This window comes from Pristiophorus japonicus, chromosome 15 (assembly GCF_044704955.1).
Source record: "Pristiophorus japonicus isolate sPriJap1 chromosome 15, sPriJap1.hap1, whole genome shotgun sequence".
Taxonomy (NCBI): Eukaryota; Metazoa; Chordata; class Chondrichthyes; family Pristiophoridae; genus Pristiophorus; species Pristiophorus japonicus.
The window spans coordinates 134,563,712-134,587,308 of NC_091991.1; the positions used below are offsets into that span (position 1 = coordinate 134,563,712).

General features: G+C 41.5%; 1 protein-coding gene across 2 annotated transcripts in view; it reads right to left on the reverse strand.

Moving 5' to 3' along the window:
• Positions 1-23,597, reverse strand: part of rrn3 (RRN3 homolog, RNA polymerase I transcription factor) — a 60,505-nt gene that overhangs the window by 26,988 nt on the left and 9,920 nt on the right. For both annotated transcript variants that reach the window (XM_070900955.1, XM_070900954.1), the window contains 5 exons: positions 23,115-23,174; positions 17,842-17,905; positions 11,152-11,221; positions 8,200-8,298; positions 2,181-2,279 (listed from right to left, as the gene is read on the reverse strand). In XM_070900955.1, the coding sequence (XP_070757056.1) occupies positions 2,181-2,279; positions 8,200-8,298; positions 11,152-11,221; positions 17,842-17,905; positions 23,115-23,174 (392 nt within the window). The remainder of the gene's footprint in view (positions 1-2,180; positions 2,280-8,199; positions 8,299-11,151; positions 11,222-17,841; positions 17,906-23,114; positions 23,175-23,597) is intronic.

Genomic DNA, 23,597 nt, shown 5'->3' on the forward strand with positions numbered 1-23,597 from the left:
AATGTGGAAAGAAAAAGATTAGTGAAGACAAACGTAGGTCCCCTGCAGTCAGATTCAGGTGAATTTATAATGGGGAACAAAGAAATGGCAGACCAATTGAACAAATACTTTGGCTCTATCTTCACGAAGGAAGACACAAATAACCTTCCGGAAGTACGAGGGGACCGAGGTTCTAGTGAGGAGGAGGAACTGAAGGATATCCTTATTAGGCAGGAAATTGTGTTAGGGAAATTGATGGGATTGAAGGCCGAAAAATCCCCAGGGCCTGATAGTCTGCATCCCAGAGTACTTAAGGAAGTGGCCCTAGAAATAGTGGATGCATTGGTGATCATTTTCCAACAGTCTATCGACTCAGGATCAGTTCCTATGGATTGGAGGGTAGCTAATGTAACACCACTTTTTAAAAAGGGAGGGAGAGAGAAAGCAGGTAATTATAGACCGGTTAGCCTGACATCAGTGGTGGGGAAAATGTTGGAATCAATTATTAAGGATGAAATAACAATGCAATTGGAAAGCAGTGTCAGGATCGGTCCAAGTCAGCATGGATTTATGAAGGGGAAATCATGCTTGCGAAATCTTCTGGAATTTTTTTCAGGATGTAACTAGTAGAGTGGACCACAACCAGTGGGTGTGGTGTATTTGGACTTTCAAAAGGCTTTTGACAAGGTCCCACACAAGAGATTGGTGTGTAAAATTAAAGCACATGGTATTGGGGGTAATATACTGACGCGGATAGAGAACTGGTTGGCAGACAGGAAGCAGAGAGTCGGGATAAACGCGTCCTTTTCAGAAAGGCAGGCAGTGACTAGTTGAGTGCCGCAGGGCTCAGTGCTGGGACACAAGCTCTTTACAATATACATCAATGATTTGGATGAAGGAATTGAGTGTAATGTTGGCAAGTTTGCAGATGACACTAAACTGGGTGGTCGTGTGAGCTGTGAGGGGGACGCTAGGAGGCTGCAGGGTGACTTGGACAGGTTAGGTGAGTGGGCAAATGCATGGCAGATGCAGTATAATGTGGATAAATGTGAGGATAACCACGTTGGAGGCAAAAACGCGAAGACAGAATATTATCTGAATGGCGGCAGATTAGGAAAAGGGGAGGTGCAACGAGACCTGGGTGTCATGGCTCATCAGTCATTGAAAGTTGGCATACAGGTACAGCAGACAGTGAAGGCAGCAAATGGTATGTTGGTCTGCATAGCTAGGGGATTTGAGTACAGGAGCAGGGAGGTCTTACTGCAGTTGTACAGGGCTTTGGTGAGGTCTCACCTGGAATAGTGTGTTCAGTTTTGGTCTCCTAATCGGAGGAAGGATGTTCTTGCTATTGAGGGAGTGCAGCGAAGGTTCACCAGACTGATTCCCGGGATGGCAGGGCTGACATATGAGGAGAGGCTGGATCAACTTGGCCTTTATACATTGGAGTTTAGAAGGATGAGAGAGGATCTTATAGAAACATATAAGATTCTGACGGGACGGGACAGGTTAGATGCGGGTAGAATGTTCCCGATGTTGGGGAAGTCCAGAACCAGAGGACATAGTCTTAGGATAAGGGGTAGGCCATTTAGGAATGAGATGAGGAGAAACTTCTTCATTCAGAGAGTTGTTAACCTGTGGAATTCCCTGCCGCAGAGAGTTGTTGATGCCAGTTCATTGGATATATTCAAGAGGGAGTTAGATATGGCCCTTACGACTAAGGGGATCAAGGGGCATGGAGAGAAAGCAGGAAAGGGGTACTGAGGGAATGATCAGCCATGATCTTATTGAATGTGGTGGAGGCTTGAATGGGCTACTCCTGCATCTATTTTTTATGTTCCTTTTAAATTAGCATTTCAAAATTGCTCACCATTATCTCCAACAGAATTTAACAAAGCTTTGTTATCCCCTTATCAATGTAAACGTATAGGGCGTTAGCAATATGAAAGCGAATGAGGAAAAGTACTTTATGCGTTGCCCAAACTAATAAAAGTGGGAGAAAGTAGGTTATTTTTGCAACGACTGTAGCATGCAAGCTACAGTGAACCTGGACCTATGTAGGTTTATTTTGCAGAGGGGATACACGCCCCAGAATGCCTTAATTTCTTGCATTCAAATTACATAGAACTTTCAATTTAAACTGATCTACCGAATAAAAAGGTGGCAGAAAATGCAAGGGCTGAAAATTTTTTCACAATATTTACCATATCAAAGAGGCCTTCCTCTGCGGATGTAGACAATCCACTGTTAGCCTCAGCAGCAGTTTCTTCCGCATCTTCAATGTCGTTATGCGAGGCATTCACCTGAGGAATAATGGAGCCAATATTATACCTTCCCAACAATCTGTAAAATATTTGGTACTGAATAAATCTAAGTTTTCAGTTGCACTGGTATGTAATTTGTTGTAGGAGGTAGGCACCTTTAGAATATACCAGAATACTAGGCATTAGGCACCTGCTAGATATATCTAAACGCATATAAGTTTAAAGTGGACACACACATAAAATGGCTGCCCAGGCATGATGGGAAATCAGGTAGTCAAGCTGTGAACTGTTGAACGTTCAATGACCAAGCAATAACCCTGTGAGGCCCACTGTAGGAATGCCTGGGATGCGGGAAGACAGTGATAAGAAGGAAACCATCTCCTGTGAACAAGGTCATAAACCAATTAATTCCCCAGGAAGAAAGATAAGAGGGAAAGCATCTCCTGTAAACAAGGTTATAAACCAATTATTTTTCCCAGATGAAAGAACTAGGGAGAGAACCTATAAAGTCATCGATCAGCCCAAGCTGACAATAACCGAACATATGGTTCCCTGGATACTAGGGGAATTCTATTGGGTTAAAAGAACCTATATGTAATCTATAATCATTGTGATTGGCTTGTGTCCAGCCGTGATGGGCTGTGTAGCTGTAGTAAACTGTTTTGTAACTGTTGTGAAACATATAAAGGTGCATGTAACCCTTTGTTCGGTGGAGAGAAACCTGGATACGGTCCTGAGTTTTTCCTCCCCGCTGAGCGTAATAAAAGCCGCATCAGCATTGGAACCGACTCTGAATGTTGAGTGATTCGTACTGAATAAATCTAAGTTTTCGGTTGCACTGGTATCTAATTCAACATATCCTTTGGGGCCTGTCCAATGTCTCCATACTACCAATTTCTTTTGACTGCAATTTGCTTTTTCTCCAGTGTAAATTAAGTCATGGATATCAGACAAATATTGCATTGGAAAAGAATGTACAATACTGAGTTAATGTAAGTGTATTTTCCAGTGAATAAAATACAGCTGGCCTCTGCCAATGGAAACATTATCATTGGCAGTACCAGTCTTCACTGGGACAGTGGTAATTGTATATTAGATCTGGAGTAAGCATAAAACATGCAAGTATTATACTTTTTTTGCTTTAGCTTCAGTTGGTCATTTTATGAATGCATTAATACAGTGATTTTCAAATGTTCCTGTGTGAGAGACCTCTTACACCTACTGATAAATTCCTGGGAATTACAAATACTAACTGACTCACTCCTCAGAGATCCCTCCCTTCAAATATTAGCACATTCCCTGTCCTAGCTTCTTCCGTGGTGCAAGTCTCAATAAGGCAGTAATTCTATTCATATGGGGTGTGATCTTACTGCCCTGGAAATTCTGACATGACATGTCACGGGCAAGACACCATTGCTGTGCCCCTGTAACACAGCACACTAGTGCAGGTGCAAAACCACAGGCAGTTACCGTAAAGCTGTCCTTTCTATTTTTGGTTTCTTTGCAATGCACTATTGTACCATCATTGTTTCATTGAATTGGATCTTAAATTTGGACCAAAAAAAAGAAAATAAACAAAACTTTTAAACCCACTCCATTCAAGACAGTTTATCTGAAAATAACCAGCAGTATCTTGTAGGCATGGGCATTCGCTTTACCCTCAAGGAGAGAGAGGGACAAGACCAAGAGGACTTTTTCAGCCAGGAATATAAGCAGATGCATTAGCAAAAGTGGGCTCTAGCAAACCTCTCCATCCCAAGGAGCTACATGTACCAGCCATGCCACAACTACGATGGGCATATCAGAGGAGATGTATCTTTGCTGCTTATGTTTCAGAGGGAAGCCAGTCACAGAACTTTGCCATTTCCTGCAGCGGAACTTTCAAAACTCTTCTCCAACTGGCAAGGCTCAGCCCACGAAGTGCAAGTCACAACTGCCTCTCGGATAGACATGATGAAAGAGCCCACCGCACTATTTGAAAGAGCAGCGGAGTTCTCCTGGCTCCACCTGGCCAACATTTATCCCTCAACCAACATGCCAGGGTTAAGGACATCTCCTCTGGGCTGGAGAGGAACTTGGAATGGGAGGGGGAAGATCCAGTTGTCATGGTACACGTGGGTACCAATGACATAGATAGGACAAAGAAAGAGGTTCTGCTGATGGATTATGAGCAGCTAGGGGCCAAATTAAAAAGCAGAACCACAAAGGTAATAATTTTTGGATTATTACATGAGCAAATTTGCATAGGGTAAATAAAATCAGAGAGTTAAATACGTGGCTCAAAGACTGCTGTGGGAGAAATGGATTTTGATTTATGGGACACTGGCCCCAGTACTGGGGTAAGACAGTGGTGCTCTGTTTGGATGGGCTCCACTTAGACCGTGCTGGGACTAGGGTCCTGGCGAATCAAATAACTAGGGCTGTAGAGAAGGCTTTAAACTAAATAGTGGGGGGGTGGGGGGAGGGTTCAGGTGAACGAAAATTTAAAAAGTCAAAGAATAAGGAGCAGGCAATAGAGCAGGGTAGCAATGGGGGACATGAAAACCAGAGCGTGCCAGGAAGGGACAGAATGTATAAACTTTAATAAAGATGAATCAGAAAGTGGAGTCAAAGCAGGAAAAAAATGGTTAAAAAAAAAACAAATTTAAAAGCTCTTTATCTGAATGCACGTAGCATTCGTAACAAAATAGATGAGTTGACGGCACAAATAGATACAAATGGGTATGATCTGATAGCCATTACAGGGACGTGGTTGCAAGGTGACCTGGAATGAACTAAATATTATGGGGTATTTGACAATTCGGAAAGACAGACAGAAAGGAAAAGGAGGTGGGGTAGCACTGTTAATAAAGGATGAGATCAGTGCGTTAGTGAGAAACAATATTGTCTCAGAATGCCCATGCCTCCAAGATGTTGAAGTAGTTTGGGTGGAGATAAGGAATAATATGGGGGAAAAGTCGCTGGAGGGTGTAGACTATACGCCCCCAAAAGCAGCTACACTGTTGAATGGAGAATAAATCAATAAATAATGGAGGTTTGTAAAAAAGGAATGGCAATAATCATGGACAACTTTAATCTTCATATTGATTGGACAAAGCAAATTGGCCAGGGTAGCCTTGAGGAAGAGTTCATAGAGTGTATCCGGGATAGTTTCCTTGAACAATACATTGTGGAACCAACCAGGGAGCAGACTATCTTAGATCTGGTACTGTGTAATGAGACAGGATTAATAAATGATCTCCTAGTAAAGGATCCTCCAGGTATGAGTGACAATAACATGGTTGAATTTCAAATTCAGTTGGAGGGTAAGAAAGGTGGATCTCAAACCAGTGTCCTAAGCTTAAATAAAGGAGACTACAAAGGTATGAAGGCAGAGTTGGCTAAAGTGGACTGGGAAAATAGATTAAAGTATGGGATGGTTGATGAGCAGTGGCAGACATTTAAGGAGATATTTCATAACTCGCAACAAAAATATATCCCAATGAGAAGGAAAGACTGTCAGAGAAAGGATAACCATCCATGGCTAACTAAGGAAACAAGGGATGGTATCAAACTGAAAACAAGGGCATACAATGTGGCCAAGACTAGTGGGAGGCTAGAGGATTGGGAAACTTTTAAAAGCCAGCAAAGAACGACGAAAAAAATGATAGAGAAGGGGAAGGTAGATTATGAAAATAGCTAGCACGGAATATAAAAACAGATAGTAAGAGTTTCAACAGGTACATAAAAAGGACAAGAGTGGCTAAAGTAAATGTTAAGTCTCCTAGAGGATGAGACTAGGGAATTAATAATGGAGAACAGGGAAATGGCAGAGACGTTGAACAAATAAAACATCCCAATAGTGGATACTCAAGGGGCTATAGGGAGGGAGGAATTTAATACAATCACTAAAGTAGTAGTACTAGGTAAAATAATGGACTAAAGGCAGACAAGTCCCCTGGACCCGATGTCTTACATCCTACGGTCTTAAAAGAAGCAGCTGCAGAGATAGTGGATGCATTGGTTGTAATCTACCAAAATTCCCTGGATTCTGGGGCAGTCCCAGCGGATTGGAAAACTACAAATGTAACGCCCCTATTTAAAAAAGGAGGCAGACAAAAAGCAGGAAACTATAGACCAGTTAGCCTAACATGTGTCATGGGAAAATGCTGGAGTCCATTATTAAAGAAGCAGTAGCGGGACATCTGGAAAAGCATAATTAAATTAAGCAGAATCAGCATGGTTTTATGAAAGGGAAATCATGTTTAATAAATTTGCTGGAGTTCTTTGAGGATGTAATGAACATGGTGGATAAGGGGAAAAGAGTGCTTGTGGTGTATTTGGATTTCCAGAAGGCATTTGATAAGGTGCCACATAAAAGGTTACTGCACAAGATAATATATTAGCATGGATAGAGGACTGGCCAACTAACAGAAAACAGGGAGCCGAGAAAATTGGTAATTTTCCGGTTGGCAAACAGTAACTAGTGGGATGCCGCAGGGATCAGTACTGGAGCCTCAACTATTTACAATCTATATTAATGATTTGGATGAGGGGACAGAGTGTAATGTAGCCAAGTTTGCTGATGCTACAAAGATGGATGGGAAAACAAATTGTGAGGACACAAAAAATCTGCTAGGGATATAGACAGGTTAAGTGAGTGGGCAGATGGAATATAATGTGGGAAAATGTGAGGTTATTCACTTTGGCATAAAAAATAGAAAAGCAAATTATAATTTAAATAGAAAAAAATTGCAAAGTGCTGCAATACAGAAGGACCGGGGGTCCTTGTGCATGAAACACAAAAAGTGAGTATGCAGGTACAGCAAGCAATCAGGAAGGAAAATGGAATGTTGGCCTTTATTGCAAGGGGGATAAAGTATAAAAGTAGAGAAGTCCTGCTACAACTGTACAGGGTATTGGTGAGGCCACACCTGGAGGACTGCGTTCAGTTTTGATCTTCGTATTTAAGGAAGGATATACTTGCATGGAGGCTGTTCAGAAAAGGTTCACTGGGTTGATTCCGAAGATGAGGGGGTTGACTTATGAAGATAGGTTGGGCCTATACTCATTGGAGTTCAGAAGAATGAGAGGTGATCTTATCGAAACATATAAGATAATGAGGGGGCTCGACAAGGTGGATGCAGAGAGGATATTTCCACTCATAGGGGAAACTAAAACAAGGGGGCATAGTCTCAGAAGGAGGAATTTCTTCTCTTAGAGGGTTGTAAATCTATAGAATTCTCTGCCCCAGAAAGCTGTGGAGGCTGGGTCATTGAACATATTTAAGGCGGAGATAGACAAATTTTTGAGCGATAAGGGAATAAAGGGTAATGGGGACCCAGCAGGAAAGTGGAGCTGAGTCCATGATCAGATCAGCCATGATCTTATTAAATGGCGGAGCAGGCTCGAGGGGCCAGGTGGCCTACTCCTGCTCTTATTTCTTATGTTATGTTCTTAAACACATTACCTGGTTATGTATCATTGCTGTGCGTGGGACCTTGCTGTACGCAAGCTGGCTGCTGCAAATTTCCTACGTTACAACCGTGACTACACTTCAAAAGTACTTCATTGGCTGTGAAGCACATTGAGGCATCCTGAGGTCATAAAAGGCACTAGATAAATAAAAATAAGTCTTCTTTCTTTACAGAAGGAATGTATTGAAATTATGGTGTTAATCAATTTGATGATTTAAGAGACTTATATAAATATAAATAGTGCACAGCTAAGGTTTTAAAAATGTTGCACCAACAGGATTCATTTTTTCAGCAACATTTTAACTTTCTTAGGACAAACTCTCAAATATGCAGAGAAAATGCAACTTTAAAAAAAAAATAAGCTACTTAAAAATTGATTTTCAAATGCATTGTTCTAGTAGTGTCCGAAAAATGTTAGTCATTTTAATTAAAGCATGAATTTCGTTAGCAACCCTAATAAACAGATCACTTCAGAATTTTATTTCAAGTTTCAGAGAACTTACATCCAGTTTTAGGAATTTTTCCACTACGAGTTCCAAAATCTCTAAACGCAGCACTGGGAAATACACAGTGATCCTCAGTAAATTGTGCACATAACATTCCTGACAAATAAAATCAGAAAACAAATACACAAAATTTATGGTCCATTTATTTAATGTCACCAATTAGTTTGTCAACAGCACAGTAAAGGAATTCTCAATTATGTTTTTGAAAATAAATATTTCATGGCAATTTGTCCAGCTAACAAAAGCCCCAAAAATTATTTAGTTGGTCTATTGTGACAATTTTGGCTATCTTCCGCAGACAAGGAAGCATTCAGAAGAACGCCGATGTCACGGTAAAAAGAGCATGACTTTGTAGAGGAGAATGCAGCCTAGTATCATACCCACAATCAACAAGCTTCATGACAATTGTTATTCTAATTGTATCTATCGAAATGTTAAATCAACTAATTAGCACAGTGCATGCCAAAACAAAACAAAGATATTTAACACCAAAGTTGCATTTTGCTGTTACTATAATCTTTCGATATGCTTATTGCTGGTAACGCAAGAGACTGTAGTACCCAAGCAGCATCAATCATATGTGCGCCAATTCCAAGATTGCTCACGGCTATCCAGTGGTCACCAGTCAGTCAAAGTAATAACTGCCGTGATCTTCAACAGCACTGACTTTGTAGTTTTTTTCCTTGTTATATAGATTGTCTATTTGTGATGCAGTGGTTTCTCTGGAAGGCAAGGTGTACAACTGATAGATGTTTAGGAAGATGCTATTAATAACATCTCTTAGTCCTGTATCATTTTCAATGTAAATGGATCTGCACTCGGTAGTTATCCACTTTGAAATAACATTGATTATTATTAGAATCACAGAATAGTATCATCAGCAGGCCGGGGCCATTGGAGGGAGCAGCATGCGGCAGCATACCACTGCAGGGAGCAGCGCGTGTTACTGCAAGAGAGCGGCGGCTACGAAGCCAGGTCGCTGATTGCAGTGCGGGCAGGCACAGCAGGAAGAGCGAAAGAGCGGCAAGAGTTTGTAGATGGAAGTGACCGAGGCCCAGGAGAGGCGTGAATCTGGGGCCCAGAAAAGGAGGGAGCCCAGGGGCAGCACAGGCCAGTCCACACTGCGATGTGTGCGCGCGCTCAGTCTGTGCAGCAGAGCTGGTCTCCAGTTAAGTCTTGGGTAATCCTTGCCACTGGACCAACACCTAGCTCTGTCAAGCCCGTGTGGTGGCTGGTGTGCAACGGCCACCTCCCGTTAAAAAAATTCACGCAAAGGCATCTTCCACCCTTCACGATGTAGTTCGGGATCTGGAATATTAGGTACTTCATTGAAACACCTGTGAACTCATCCCTTTTTGGCCTGGAAGCTAGTCACCCTCGCTTCGAGGGACTGTCTATGATGATGATGAGTACAGCATACAAGGGTGTAATTTGGCCCATCAAGTCCGCGCTGGCTCTTTTGAAGAGCAATCCAGTTAGTCCTACTCCCTCGCTCTTTCTGCATATCCCTGCAATCATTTATCCAATTCCCTTGTGACATTTACTACTGAATCTGTTTCCATCACCCTTTTAGGCAGCGCATTCCAAATTCTAACCACTCATTGCCTAAAAATTTTTTTCCTCATGCCGCCTCTGATACTTTTGCCAATCACCTTAAATCTGTGCCCTCTGGTTATCGACTCTTTAGCCACTGAAAACAGTTTCTTTTTATTTACTCTTATCTAAACACCATGATTTTAAACAACTCTATCAAATCTCCTTCGCTGCTCCAAGGTGAACAACCCCAGCTTCTCCAGTCTATTCACATAACTGTAATCTCTCTTCCCGGGAACCATTCTCTTCTGTACCTTCTCCAAAGTCCTCATGTCCTTCCTAAAAAGTGTGGTACCCAGAATTGGACACGATACTCCAGCTGGGGCCGAACTAGTGTTTTATAAAGATTTAAAATAACTTCCTGGCTTTTGTACTCTATGCCTCTATTTATAAAGCCCAGGATCCCATATGCTTTAACTGCTTTGTTAACCTGTTCTTCCATCTTCAAAGATTTGTGCTCAAACACCCCCATTATTATCGTACTTAGCATGGGCATGCAGCGATGCTGAGTTTTTTTTTAAAAAACGAGTACTTCGCCGAAACTGACCTGTTTCATTTGATATTGTATTGTTGTTGCCTGCAGCAGATAAACTACTAGAAAGTTTATTCTGAGAAGTGATGGCATGTTTAGCATGCAAGTGGTACTGAAGACTAGATATACTACTGTGATACTGGAACTCAGTTTAACAAATACAAGTAATCGTCTTTCTATCCAATAAACACACAGGTTTTCCCATTCACAAGTCTTTTGGTGCTTTGCTCCATAATGCTTTGCTATTAGTGTTTCTTTTGTTCAGTTGCTTTCTGTTTGTACAGTTAACTCCATGATGACAAAAATCACACAAAACACTGGAGGTGGTAATTTTGTTCTTTTTCTACTTTTTTTTTAAAAAAAGCTCTCTTCCCTTGCATTTTTAAGGGAATCAGCAGCCTGGCTTCGCCTACTTGGAGCCAGGCTGTGCTTCCGTATATTTCTGAGAGAAACATTGCGATCACCTCAAGGGTTAACATTCATGTTGGACGATGTGCAGATAGGAACGACGGGCTGCTGATTACTCAGCAGTTCCTGGTTTGCTGCCACTGTTAAAACCTTGAAAGACTCATTTGTTTTGTCCACGGAGCACGTGAATTCCGGACATTTCCAACCTTCGGAGTGGACAGGAGAGAGAGGAATTTGCAGGAACAGCTGGAAAACTTCCACGATTAATGTACATCAAAAAAATATGAATTGCCAAAAAAAATTAACACGTTGTCACAGGAGTTAACTGTAATTAATTGATAGCCCTGATAAATATACTACATTATAAAGTTATTTCTTTTCTGGAATTAGATAACTAAGAAGGTGTTCTTACTTACCAGGGTTCTGGCCGATTTGTTTACAAACGGAAATTTTTCAGCTAGTATTGGCATCAAAAATTGTGGTGTTCTGCCAAAAATGAATTTTAAAAAGTATGTTTTAGTTCAATGCAGAAATAACTCTTGTAGAACTGAAGAGATCTCATAGAAACAACAACTTGCATTGATGTAGTATCTTTAACATAGGAAAACATCACAGAACTGTAATACGACAAAAAATGATCTATGGATTGCATACTAAATAGCATTTCTGTTTATATTTTGCATCAGTCGTCACTTTAACTCCTAGGATCAAAACAAGAACAAAACAGGAAGAATCAAACAATAGGAGGCTATATGCAGCTCTCTCCTATGTAAACTGAAAAGCACGCTTTTGAGACAATACGCAATTTCAAATCAACTGGTTTATTTTACTTAAAATACAGGAACAAACAATATACAGTTTTCACAATGAGTGCAATTGACTGATATCCCTATATTCCTCGATTATGGAAAACAATAAAGACGCAATCAACTAACACTTTAAGGGCCCGAAACTGGTTGATGCATAAGGTCCGCCCATTTCTTGGCGGTATGCCAGCGGTGCGTCATTTCAAACCGCCGGCATGCCGCCGAAACCAAAGAAGACAAAATTGGTCCATTTTTTTTCGGCGGTATGCGAAAGGTGTGCAGCGGACAGTATGTAACATAGCAATCAATCCAGATCGACTTTCTTGTTGAGGGACGGTGCAAGCACAATTTTTTCCCCCCGTTTTTTTTCCACAGCTTTTTACCCACGATTCTGGGGGTCAGGGGTCACCTGCGCAGTTGAAATCGAGGGAGAGAGAGTGAGAAGGAGCAGGAAGCTGGTCGAGGGTTAGTTGGTTTAATAACAGATTGCAGAGTTCATAACAAATAATAATTAGAAAGTTTGAATAATAATGCATACTTCACAAAGCAAAAATCATAATATAATGGAGATGTTAAGAAAAAAAAGTCGAAGCGCAGGAACGTCAAAAAGGACGAGAGGTTGAGGGCGCCCGCCTTCGACGAGACAGAGTTACCTGCCCTTCTCGAGAATATCACAGAGAGGTACTCCGAGCTAACAAAGGGTGGTCGTGGAAAGTCCCCCCCCGCCCCCCCAACAAGGAGTACAACAGAATATGGGACGAGAGCGGGGAGGACACCCACAAGTACCATGGTACGCACTGGGGAAAGGTATCGTAAGAGATGGAACGACCTGGTGAGGGTAGCAAGAGTAAGTAATGATTTTATTTATGCACCTCCCGAGGTGCCATGTAAATGTAGGTTCAGCATCACACGGATGATTTGTTTATCTTAAGGTTACAGCGATGTATTCGTGCTTTCAGGCAATGACCCAAGAGGATCAACGCAGTGTTTTAATGTGTGCGTGTGCAACCCTGTGTGTCTGCGATGTTAAATGGATTGAAGATTTTTACTTTCATTTACTTCACTTTCTGCAGAAGACGACATCTGCAATAGCAGCCGATCAGCAGTGTATGGTGGGGGGGGGGGGGGAAAGAGGGAGAGGAGGAGGAGGACTCACAACCCAGGAGCCATTGACAGAAAGAGAGATCCGAGCCCTCTCCTTGGTCGGGGATAGCAACCGTGCCACCACCGTCATTGGAGCTGACCCACTCACACAGGATTGTAAGTTCAATACAATCCCTAGTCTGTGTTGCGGTCCTGTCATGTAATGTAACTGTGACGGTAATGTTGGCCTGATGTAATGTAATGCAAGTTTACTGCACTGTAATGTTGGCCTCATGTGATGTACTGCAATGTTGGGGGCATGTAACACAATGCACATATGCATTGTCTGTCTGCGATATATAATGCAGTATTCCAGCAGTGGTGGACATTTAAGTAAGACTGCGATAAGTCACTCTACTGTGTACTCATGTAACCCTGACCCCTCCCCTGGTGTCAAGCATTTTTAAAGGTTGTTTTGTACTTCCAGGCTCAGACGATTCAGACCACACCTCCACAGAGAGACCAGCCGAGAGATCCACTGCCTCCAACTCTGGCATCACCCAGCCCTCTCCCGACTTCACCACTGGCAGAGATGATGAAGATGAAGAGGAAGAGGAAGAGCCGCTGATCCTGGAGCCGGAGGAGGATACACCAGTTCCATGTGGGCCAGCTGGAACATCCTCCAGCAGCGAGTCTGTATTCAGGGGTTTCCCCCATGGCTCCTCTGATTCTGCGAGACCAAGTGTTGCGCAGCAACGCACCCCCAGTGTTGCAGCGTCTTTGCCACAGCGACGGAGGTTGTTGCAGAAAAGGTCGGTTGCTGCACGACAGATAGGCACGTCTGTCACAGGCCAGCATCAACATAGGTCGAGAGCTGCTCAAGGCCATGGCTACGATAGCCGCAAACATCATGGCTCTATCAGAGCGGCAGTCGGAGGATATGGCGCGTCTGATCACCGCGATGGAGCGAACCGCTGACTCCGTCGAAGCCATGCGGCAATTGATGGGATCGGGACATGGTGCGGAATCTTCCCGCGCCATGGTAGTCAGGTCGACAGCACCTTAAGGTGGGGAGCTGACAGCATCTTCCAGCCCTGAAGCCGTGCCTGCCACATCACGAGCTTCTCCTGAGGCCCCATTTATTGCACCTGCAATGTCTGACCCCCAACAACAGCAACAGCACTGAGAGTGCAGTGCTGCATGCCGGCTTGGTACCAGTACGGGGAGGTCCGGGCTCAGGGGCAGTGAGAAAGGAATGGGCGTCAGTAAGAAAGGGGGAAATAATCCCAAGGGTGGTGTAGCACGGGGTCGAGGTCGAGGACAGTAAAGGGTCTTTTCTTGTACTTGTTCCTTTAATAGTTCAAGTTTGATTTTGTTAAAGTTTTGTTAAAGTTTTGATAAAGTTTTGATAAAGTTTTGATAAAGTTTTGATAAAGTTTTGATAAAGTTTTGTTAAAGTTTTACAAAATTTTAAAATTGTTGTATTTTTTTTATATTTTTACATAAACGTTTGAATTGAATTTAAGCACTCTTGTACAGTGTCAAACTTTTGGGGTAACAGTCATCAGGGTCCCAAATAGCAGCTCTCCACATTCAAGCAAAGCGTTCATTCTTGAGCTGCTGACGTAACAATTTTGCAGTGGCATACGCTCTGCGTGCCCTCCGCTGTGATGTTGGGGCCGGGGGGGGATGGGTGCCATATTTTCATCTGGAAGCTCCTCCTCATTTTCCTCTTCTCCCTCCTCCGTCTCCTGCACTCTCTCCCCAGGTGGTCCCGCAGACCCCTGTGGCAATTCCTGTCCCCACATGATTGCTAAATTATGCAACATGCAGCACACCACTGTGAACTGAGCAACCTGCTCAGGGTGGTATTGCAGCCTGCCTCCCGTGTGGTCCAAGCATCGAAAGTACTGCTTCAGCACTCCAATTGTCTTTTCGATAATATTACGTGTAGCTATATGGCTCTTATTATATCGTTGCTCAGCTTTTGTTTGAGGGTTCCGCAGGGAGGTCAAGAGCCAGGTGGCAAGGCCGTACCCTTTGTCCCCCAGCATTTACCTTGTGGCTCAAACTTCAACAGGTCAGACACAGTGCTCTCACGCAAGATGCGAGCATCATGGATGCTCCCTGGAAAGTTGGCATTCACTGCCATTATGCGCTGTGTATGGTCGCATACGGGCTGCATGTTGAGCGAGTGGAATCCCTTACAGTTTCGGTACACCTCCTCCTCCTGTAATGGTGCTCGCAAGGCAATATGGGTACAGTCAACAGCATCCTGCACCTTGGGGAAGCCAGCAATGCATGCAAATCCCAAAGTCCTGTCACTCTGTGCCTCCTTGGTCATTGGGAAGTTTATAAATTCCATCCGGTGTACATACAGTGCTTCAGTTACCTGTCGAATGCACCGATGAGTAGTGTACTGAGAAATACAGCATATATCCCCAGCTGATGCCTGAAAAGAGCCACATGCATAAAGGGAAAGTACCGCAGTCACCTTCATCGTGACAGAGAGTGCAGTAATGTTGGTGGTACTGGGCTGCAGGTCTGTCTTAATGAGCTGGCAAATCTCATTGATCACCCCTTTTCAGAAGGGTATCCTTCGAACATACTGTCGATCAGTCAGGTCCAAGTATGAGTGCTTCTCCCTGAAAATCCTTTGCGGGTAAGGCCTCCTCCTCCTCCTCCTCATCAGTCTGCGATCTCCTCCATTACCCTGATAACTCTCTCAATAAACCTTCTCACATCTGGATCCTGCATTGGACAGGTAGTCAGCAATATAAGCTGAGATAGTACAGGCACCATTCTTTTTAAATCTCCAGAATATTTTTCAATGAAAAAAATTAACTAAAATGCCTTTGATCTTAATAACTTACTCAGTAGCAATAAAAATACCTTTTCCACTGTAAATTGCACTGTTATGTCACTGTTCACCTAGAAAGAGAGGTGCTGCTTTAGCTGACTGTTCCTGATTTCAAAATGGCGACTCAGAGCATGACCGCCCATTCTCGCCCACTTAACCTCGCGTAAAATCACCTTTTCCAGGACGGTATGCAGCTCCAGTGGTATGTCGGTGGTATGTCATGAAAATCGGACTTTTTGGGCGGTATGCGGGCGGTTCTGCATGGCGGACAGTGTGCATACCGCTCGGCGGTATGTCAATGATGAATATTCCGCCGAGCGGTATGTTGACGATATGTACGCGTTTTTTCACCAAAATCACATTTTTGGGCGGTAAGTCGATGAATTTCGGGCCCTAAATGTCAGCTCACTGTTCTAGCTATGCTAGGACACAGCTCACCCTGTGACTGAGAGCGTGATAGGGAGAGCGAGACCATATTCGCACAAGAACCTTTCCCGCTCCCTGTCTTAGGTCACAAGATGGGGGGGGCTTTGGTCCTCCGAGCTGACACAAAGTTAGTACTCTAAGTGAAATGCCTATCCTTTAATGTGGAATCAGAAGGCTCCTACTCGTATGAGCTATTCCCTGGCTGCTTAAGGTATTGCAAAATAGCCACCATCTTATAATGACATGAAATGTTTGAAATTGTATATAATGACCTTTGTTTATGAATTAACACTTTATTCCCTAATGTTGATTTCAGGCTGTTGGCTTATGTAAGATACTGTATAATATAAGAGAAATAGCTTAACAATACAGAAGTCAGTATTAATATCTTTGTATTTTGAGAATGTATTCTATGTGACATAAACTAACACATGGTTTAGATTAGGTCATTAGAATTCCAGAGAAATGCCATGTAAGCAGGTGTCAAGTTAATGCAATTTAAGAAGCATCAATGGGTTTGTACAAGAATTATAGCCGGATTGAAGCCAACAGGTCAACATTTCAGCTGTTATCCTTCTGTTAAGGTGTGATATTTCTAATGATGCAAAATTGTCCTATCTACATAAACACCTACATTCTAGTGAGAATGGAGTGTACATGGTGTGACATTGCCATCTATTGGTGTAGTAGCATATGACACTTAAAGATCACTTGACAATAATCTCAGAGTTGATAGATTTAGAGCAAGGTACCTGTCTACCTAGATATATCATTATGCTCATTTTCAATAAGTTTTTGGTATTTTATGCTGAAAACTGTCTGAATTGATTAGAGTTAAAGGCAGACCTGAAGAATATCCTACTATACTCAGCATATAGATGTATAACTTGCTTGTACAGGTACTTTGTCAATATTAATAAAACGAACAAGCTGATTTATCTCTGGCGTTTGAACCTATATAATTTGGAGTAATCTATTCGGTTGATCCAAAAGTTCATTGGACAAAAAAATGTTACATGCGGCCTTAGGACCTGGCCACTTATGAGCTGAATCCAAGTACAGAAATTGTAAGTTTAAAAAATTCAGCTCAGGCAACTCGAGAAATATCCAAATTGCTAACTAAGTATGATCAGGACAACATAAAATCCTGTGGTGACATCACATGAAAAAGTAACTAGCTTAACAATATTTGCACAATGTAATAATATACAACAAACTATATTGGCCAGCTGCAACACCTATACATTCAATGTGTTATTTTCAAGGCGACAGGTTTGAGCTGTCCTGGGATAACATGCTAGGTTGCTACTACTTCATCATTCCCATTCTCAGCCGCTAGTCCATTAATCCACTAAGATCTGCTTCAACAATGCAGAAAGGGAAACTTTCTCTCCTACACTTAAACTGGCGTGGCTAACACCAAGGAGTAGGAACTCTGGCTAACAATGCAATGCGTTAGGGTTGTAACACCAGATTTTTACTAAAAAAAAACAAAGTCCCACCATTAGAACCTTTTTCCTAAGCCAAATAGTTATATGAAATGATTAATTTCAAGCTTATTGTAGATTATTTGTTTTTTCTGTAACTTCATCTTTTTAAACAGGGGGTAGTGCACAAAAACAGGGAGACTTAAAAGGTCAAAACTGATCGTTTGCTCCAGCTTATGTATGACAACTCAAATCTCAGTCAAAATGAAATACAGAGATACAATACCCTCATTAACATTTGATTTAGAAATAGATTAGGGATAAGACTACTGATTGAGGAATCAGTACTGAATGTCAATATGAAAAACTAATGTATTCTCATAAGAAGTATGTGTTAATTAATTCATTAAATAATAAAGACATACACTTCTTTAAAATAAACTTTGTTGCATTTTAATCATTGATGGTACAAATGAGCTATGGGCTACAGTATGACATACTTACGAGGGCACATATTTTGCTATCAGCTGCAGAGCTCGATGACAGATGTCAAAATTTCTCGGAAGATCTGCAGAGCAAGAATGTAACAGTTAGAAATTCCTACTGGATCTATCAAGGTAAGGAGGCTTTCTGTTCTTAGTAGCACAAGAAAAAAGACTTTAAGGGAATTGGGAAAGTCTCGCAATGCTTTAAGATTTGTAGTTTGGGCACGAGGACTGGAGTAGATGCATTGCATCTGGTCCACAAACTCAACACAGGAATACTTGGTGCAATCAATGGGTGGAAAATGGTTTCATTTAAGGGTGGTGATATGGTACCAAAGAATGGTGGGACATAAGTCCATATTTACAGTCTGAATTGCTAATCTCAGCCATGCAAATACCAACATTTCTTCCCAAGAAAGGGAGGGTGGGTACAAAGGAAATAGAGTCACTTCCAGGTCACACACCTCCCAGCTGCTGCCTTCCAAAATCAGGATGTTATTAGGATTGTGAGCGTATTATGCGAGTGGGTACGTTTGATTTTCTTAATAATTGTTCTACAGAAGACATAAAAAATATATATTTTTTTTAATTTGATCTCAAGTTTACCAGCTGAAAGTGCATAGCACTGAAATTACATTTCATTAGGAAATATTATTTTAAGATAGTTTATTCCATTCAAATGTTCAATCTTATTATAATGACTGAATATTTCATCATTCAGGCACATATTAAAAAGGTGATTAAGAGACAAAGGAGTCTAGAAAAGAGCATATCTTAAGACACAAAACAAGCTACAGTACCAAAATAATTCCAACAGAGAAGAGATGAGAACCGTAAAGGAGGATAATTGGGCTGAAATAGAGGATGAGCAGTAAGTAGTTCAAATAGTAAATGATTACGCCCTCCAAGTATTCAGCGGGGAAGACATGAGAAAAATGCCCTCCCTAAATAGTGATGACTGAAACAGAATTAACTTAGACATTATTGAATGGGTTACTAGACAGGTTAATCAATATGTCTTCATCGATACAAGGTATTTATGCCTGAATAGCAAGTCAAATAATGAGATTTATGAGGTGTTGACTGTCATTGAGTGAATCAAACATTAAGGAAGTTCTGACGAAAGGTCATCGACCTGAAACCTGTTAACTCTGATTCTCCCTCCATAGATGCTGCCTGACCTGCTGAGTATTTCCAGCATTTTCTGTTTTTATTAAGGAAGTCCTGGTAGATTGCTAACAGTATTCCCATGTTCATAGGTGATACCAGGTAAAATAACGGAGTCAAACATCATAGGTAAAATTGAGAATTACATGCAAGTTACAAAATAAGAAAGGTCCGTTGAATCCGAGGAGAAACTCAGGAACTACAAAATCAGTTAGACAAAATGTAAATGAGCAGAACAATAATAAATAACATTTAATACAGACAAATGTAAATTACTGCACCTAGGAAGGAAGAAAATACAACATAAATACTCTGTGAATGATGTCAAGATAGATTTAACAGTTTCGTTAGACTTGATGCTTCGCATCAAATCATTATAGAGCTAATGGAAAATTAATCGTATAGACAAAATAGTAGAGTGTAGATAAAAAGACATTCTTAAACTGCTCTTATAAGGCCACTCCAAGGACTGTGCTCAGTCCTGGTTCCCAAGTTACAGGGAGGTACTGAAGTTCCGGTGACCGTGATGTGAACAACCACATGAATACGAACATAGGAAATAAGAGCAGAAGTAGGCCATTGGCCCCTCGAGTCTGCTCCACCATTTAATATCATGGCTGATCTGATCTTGGGCTCAGCTCCACTTCCCTGCCCGCTCCCCATGACCCTTCATTCCCTTGGGTTAAATGACCCAGGAGATCAGGACACAAAAACACAAGAAATAGGAGCAGGAGTAGGCCATTTGACCCATCGAGCCTGCTCCGCCATTTAATAAGATCATGGCTGATCTGATCATGGACTCAGTTCCACTTCCCTGCCCGCTCCCCATAACTCTTTACTCCCTTATCGCTCAAAAATCTGTCTAGCTCTGCCTTAAATATATTCAATGACCCAGCCTCCACAGTTCTCTGGGGTAGAGAATTCCACAGATTTACAACCCTGAGAAGAAATTCCTCCCCATCTCAGTTTTAAATGGGTGACCCCTCATTCTGAGACTATGCCACCTAGTTTTAGTTTCCCCTACGAGTGGAAATATGCTCTCTGCATCCATCTTGTCCAGTCCTCTCATTATCTTACGATCATCTCTCATTCTTCTGAACTCCAACGAGTATAGACCCAACCTACTCAACCTATCTTCATAAGTCAACCCCCTCAACCTGGAATCAACCTGGTGAACCTTCTCTGAACAGCCTTCAATGCAAGTATATCCTTTCTTAAATACGGAGACCAAAACTGTACACAGTACTCTAGGTGTAGCCTCACCAATACCCTGTACAGTTGTAGCAGGACTTCTCTGCTTTTATACTCTATCCCGACGTTCCATTTACCTTCCTGATTATTTGCCGTACCTGCGTACTAACTTTTTGTGTTTCATGCACAAGGACCCACAGGTCCCTCTGTACTGCAGCACTTTGCAATTTTTCTTCATTTAAATTATAATCTGCTTTTCTATTTTTTCTGCCAAAGTGGATAACCTCACATTTTTCCACATTATACTGCATTTGCCAAATTTTTGCCCACTCACTTAGCCTGTCTATATCCCTTTGCAGATTGTGTGTCCTCCTCACAATTTGCATTCCCACCCATCTTTGTACCATCACACTCGGTCGCTTCATCCAAGTCATTAACATAGATTGTAAATAGTTGAGGCCCCAGCACCGATCCCTGCGGCACCACACTAGTTAGTGTTTGCCAGCGGAAAAAGACCCGTTTATCCCGACTCTCTGGTTTCTGTTAGTTAGCCAATCCTCTATCCATGCTAATATTACCCCCAAACCTGTGAAATTTTATCTTGTGCAGTAACCTTTTATGTGGCACCTTATCGAATGCCTTCTGGAAATCCAAATACACCACATCCACTGGTTCCCCCTTATTCACCCTGCTCGTTACATCCTTGAAGAACTCCAGCAAATTTGTCAAACATGATTTCCCTTTCATATAACCATGTTGACTCTGCTTGATTGAATTTTCCAAATGTCCTGCTAGTGCTTCCTTAATAATGGACTCCTGTCGTTGGGAAAATGCTGTTAGGCTAACCAGTTTACTGCTTTCTGTCTGCCTCTTTTTTTTTTTTTTAAATAGGGGCGTTACATTTGCAGTTTTCCAATCACTGGGACCGCCCCAGAATCCAGGGAATTTTGGTAGATTACAACCAATGCATCCACTGTCACTGCAGCCACTTCTTTTAGGACCCTAGGATGCAAGCCATCAGTTCTAGGGGACTTGTCCACTTTTAGTCACATTATTTAACCGAGTACTACTTCTTTAGTGATAGTGATTGTATTAAGTTCCTCCCCTCCCTATAGCCCCTTGATTATCCACTATTGGGATGTTTTTAGTGTCTTCTACTGTGAAAACCGATACAAAATATTTGTTCAAAGTCTCTGCCATTTCCCTGTTCCCCATTATTAATTCCCCAGTCTCATCCTCTAGGGGACCAACATTTACTTTAGCCACTCTTTTCCTTTTTATGTACCTGTAGAAATGCTATCTGTTTTTATATTTCATGCTAGTTTACTTTCATAATCTATCTTCCCTCTCTATTATTTTTTTTAGTTGTTCTTTGCTGGCTTTTAAAAGTTTCCCAATCCTCTGGCCTCCCACTAGTCTTGGCCACATTGTATGTCCTTGTTTTCAATTTGATACCATCCCTTATTTTATTTGTTAGCCACGGATGGTTATCCCTTCTCTTACGTCCTTTCCTTCTCATTGGGATATATTTTTGTTAAGAGTTATAAAATATCTCCTTAAATGTCTGCCACTGCTCATCAACCGTCCCACTCTAATCTATTTTCCCAATCCACTTTAGCCAACTCTGCCTTCATACCTTTTGTAGTCTCCTTTATTTAAGCTTAGGACACTGGTTTGAGATTCACCTTTCTCACCCTCCAACTGAATTTGAAATTCAACTATGTTATGGTCACTCATTCCTAGAGGATCCTTTACTAGGAGATCATTTATTAATCCTGTTTCATTACACAGTATCAGATCTAAGATAGTCTGCTCCCTGGTTGGTTCCGCAATGTACTGTTCAAGGAAACTATCCCGGATATACTCTATGAACTCGTCCTCAAAGCTACCATGGCCAATATGTTTTGTCCAATCAATGTGAAGATTAAAATCGCCCATGATTATTGGCGTTCATTTTTTAAAAGCCTCCATTATTTCTTGATTTATTTTCCATCCAACAGTGTAGCTACTGTTAGGGGGCCTATAGACTACACCCACCAGCGACGTTTTCCCCTTATTATTCCTTATTTCCACCTAAACTGATTCAACATCCCATCAGAAGACTTGAGTTATGAGGAAAGGCTTGAGAAAGTTGTGCTTTTCAGTTTGTAACGGTGAGTGATATGGACATTTTTATAAGGTGGCCTAAGATAATAAATAGTATCTGGAACACTACTTTCAAACCAAACTATGACAATAGGACAAGGAAGCATAGGTTCAAACTCATGACAATCAAATTTAGGACCGATAGGATGTTCTTCACACAAAGACTGATCAACACATGGTATACACTTCTGAGAAGGGTACTGGAAATGAAAGTCTGGAATCATTCAAGATGAATGCTGTGATGTGGGGACTGTAAGCTCTTTCTGGATGGGATAAGATAGGATGGGCCAAATGGTCTTCCTCAACTGTATCTAACATGTAATTTCTTGTCACTAAAACAAATCGCATTGTACAGCTTTATGATCAAGAAAGAATTCCTTGACAGTCCACCTTTTGACTAAACTTAAGCGGCCATCTGTTTGTCAAGTCAAAGGAAATCTCTCCTGCACCAATGTATTAACTTTTGAAGGCGCCAAATTAGGCTCCCATTTTGTACCAAATCTTCCACACTTCGTATTTTTCAATTTATGCAGAGAATATTGTTAATAAAATCAGACTCTGTGGTTCCATATGTTTGGGTTAATCTTTTTGGTAGTCGATCACTTTTTTTGAAAAATTACCAGAGAAAGTATGTGCTTATTATGGAAGATGTGAAATGTAGTGATGTTTGTCTTCAGTGACGAAGCAGTAATACTTTGGGATATTTCAGAGGATTGATACAAATCTTCATAGTACAAATTACTGCGAGTGCCACTTTGCTTATTCTTATTCAAAGAAAAACGTACTTACTTTCATCTTCATCATCAGAGTCTGACATATCCACACCATTTTCCTGGATAACAATTCTCCCTATATGAAATAGATATACATAGATTAATACTGTAAGATAAAAGGCTATGAACAAACAATCTTGGAGCTTAGTTTACTAAAAGCGCCAGAGTGGTTCAGTTGCCAAGTTTCACTCTACCTCGCACTATCTCCTGTCCCTGAGATGACCATTTTTAAATACACTCTCTATCAAATCTAGTGCAGTTGTCAGTCTGCCACATGACAACTTTCTTCTCTCAAACTCTCCTACAAAGTGAGTATCGGCAACCTATTTATCCGTTGTTGCTCTCCCCTGCCTCTTAGCTCTCCACTTCTCTTTTTGCACTGTACACAGTGAATGAAACAACCACAGTATAATTGATAATTTCTTCTACAGACACAAAATATAACATTGGACGGCCAGTACCTACTGCTCTTCCAAATATGCTACTCAAGAGCAGTGTG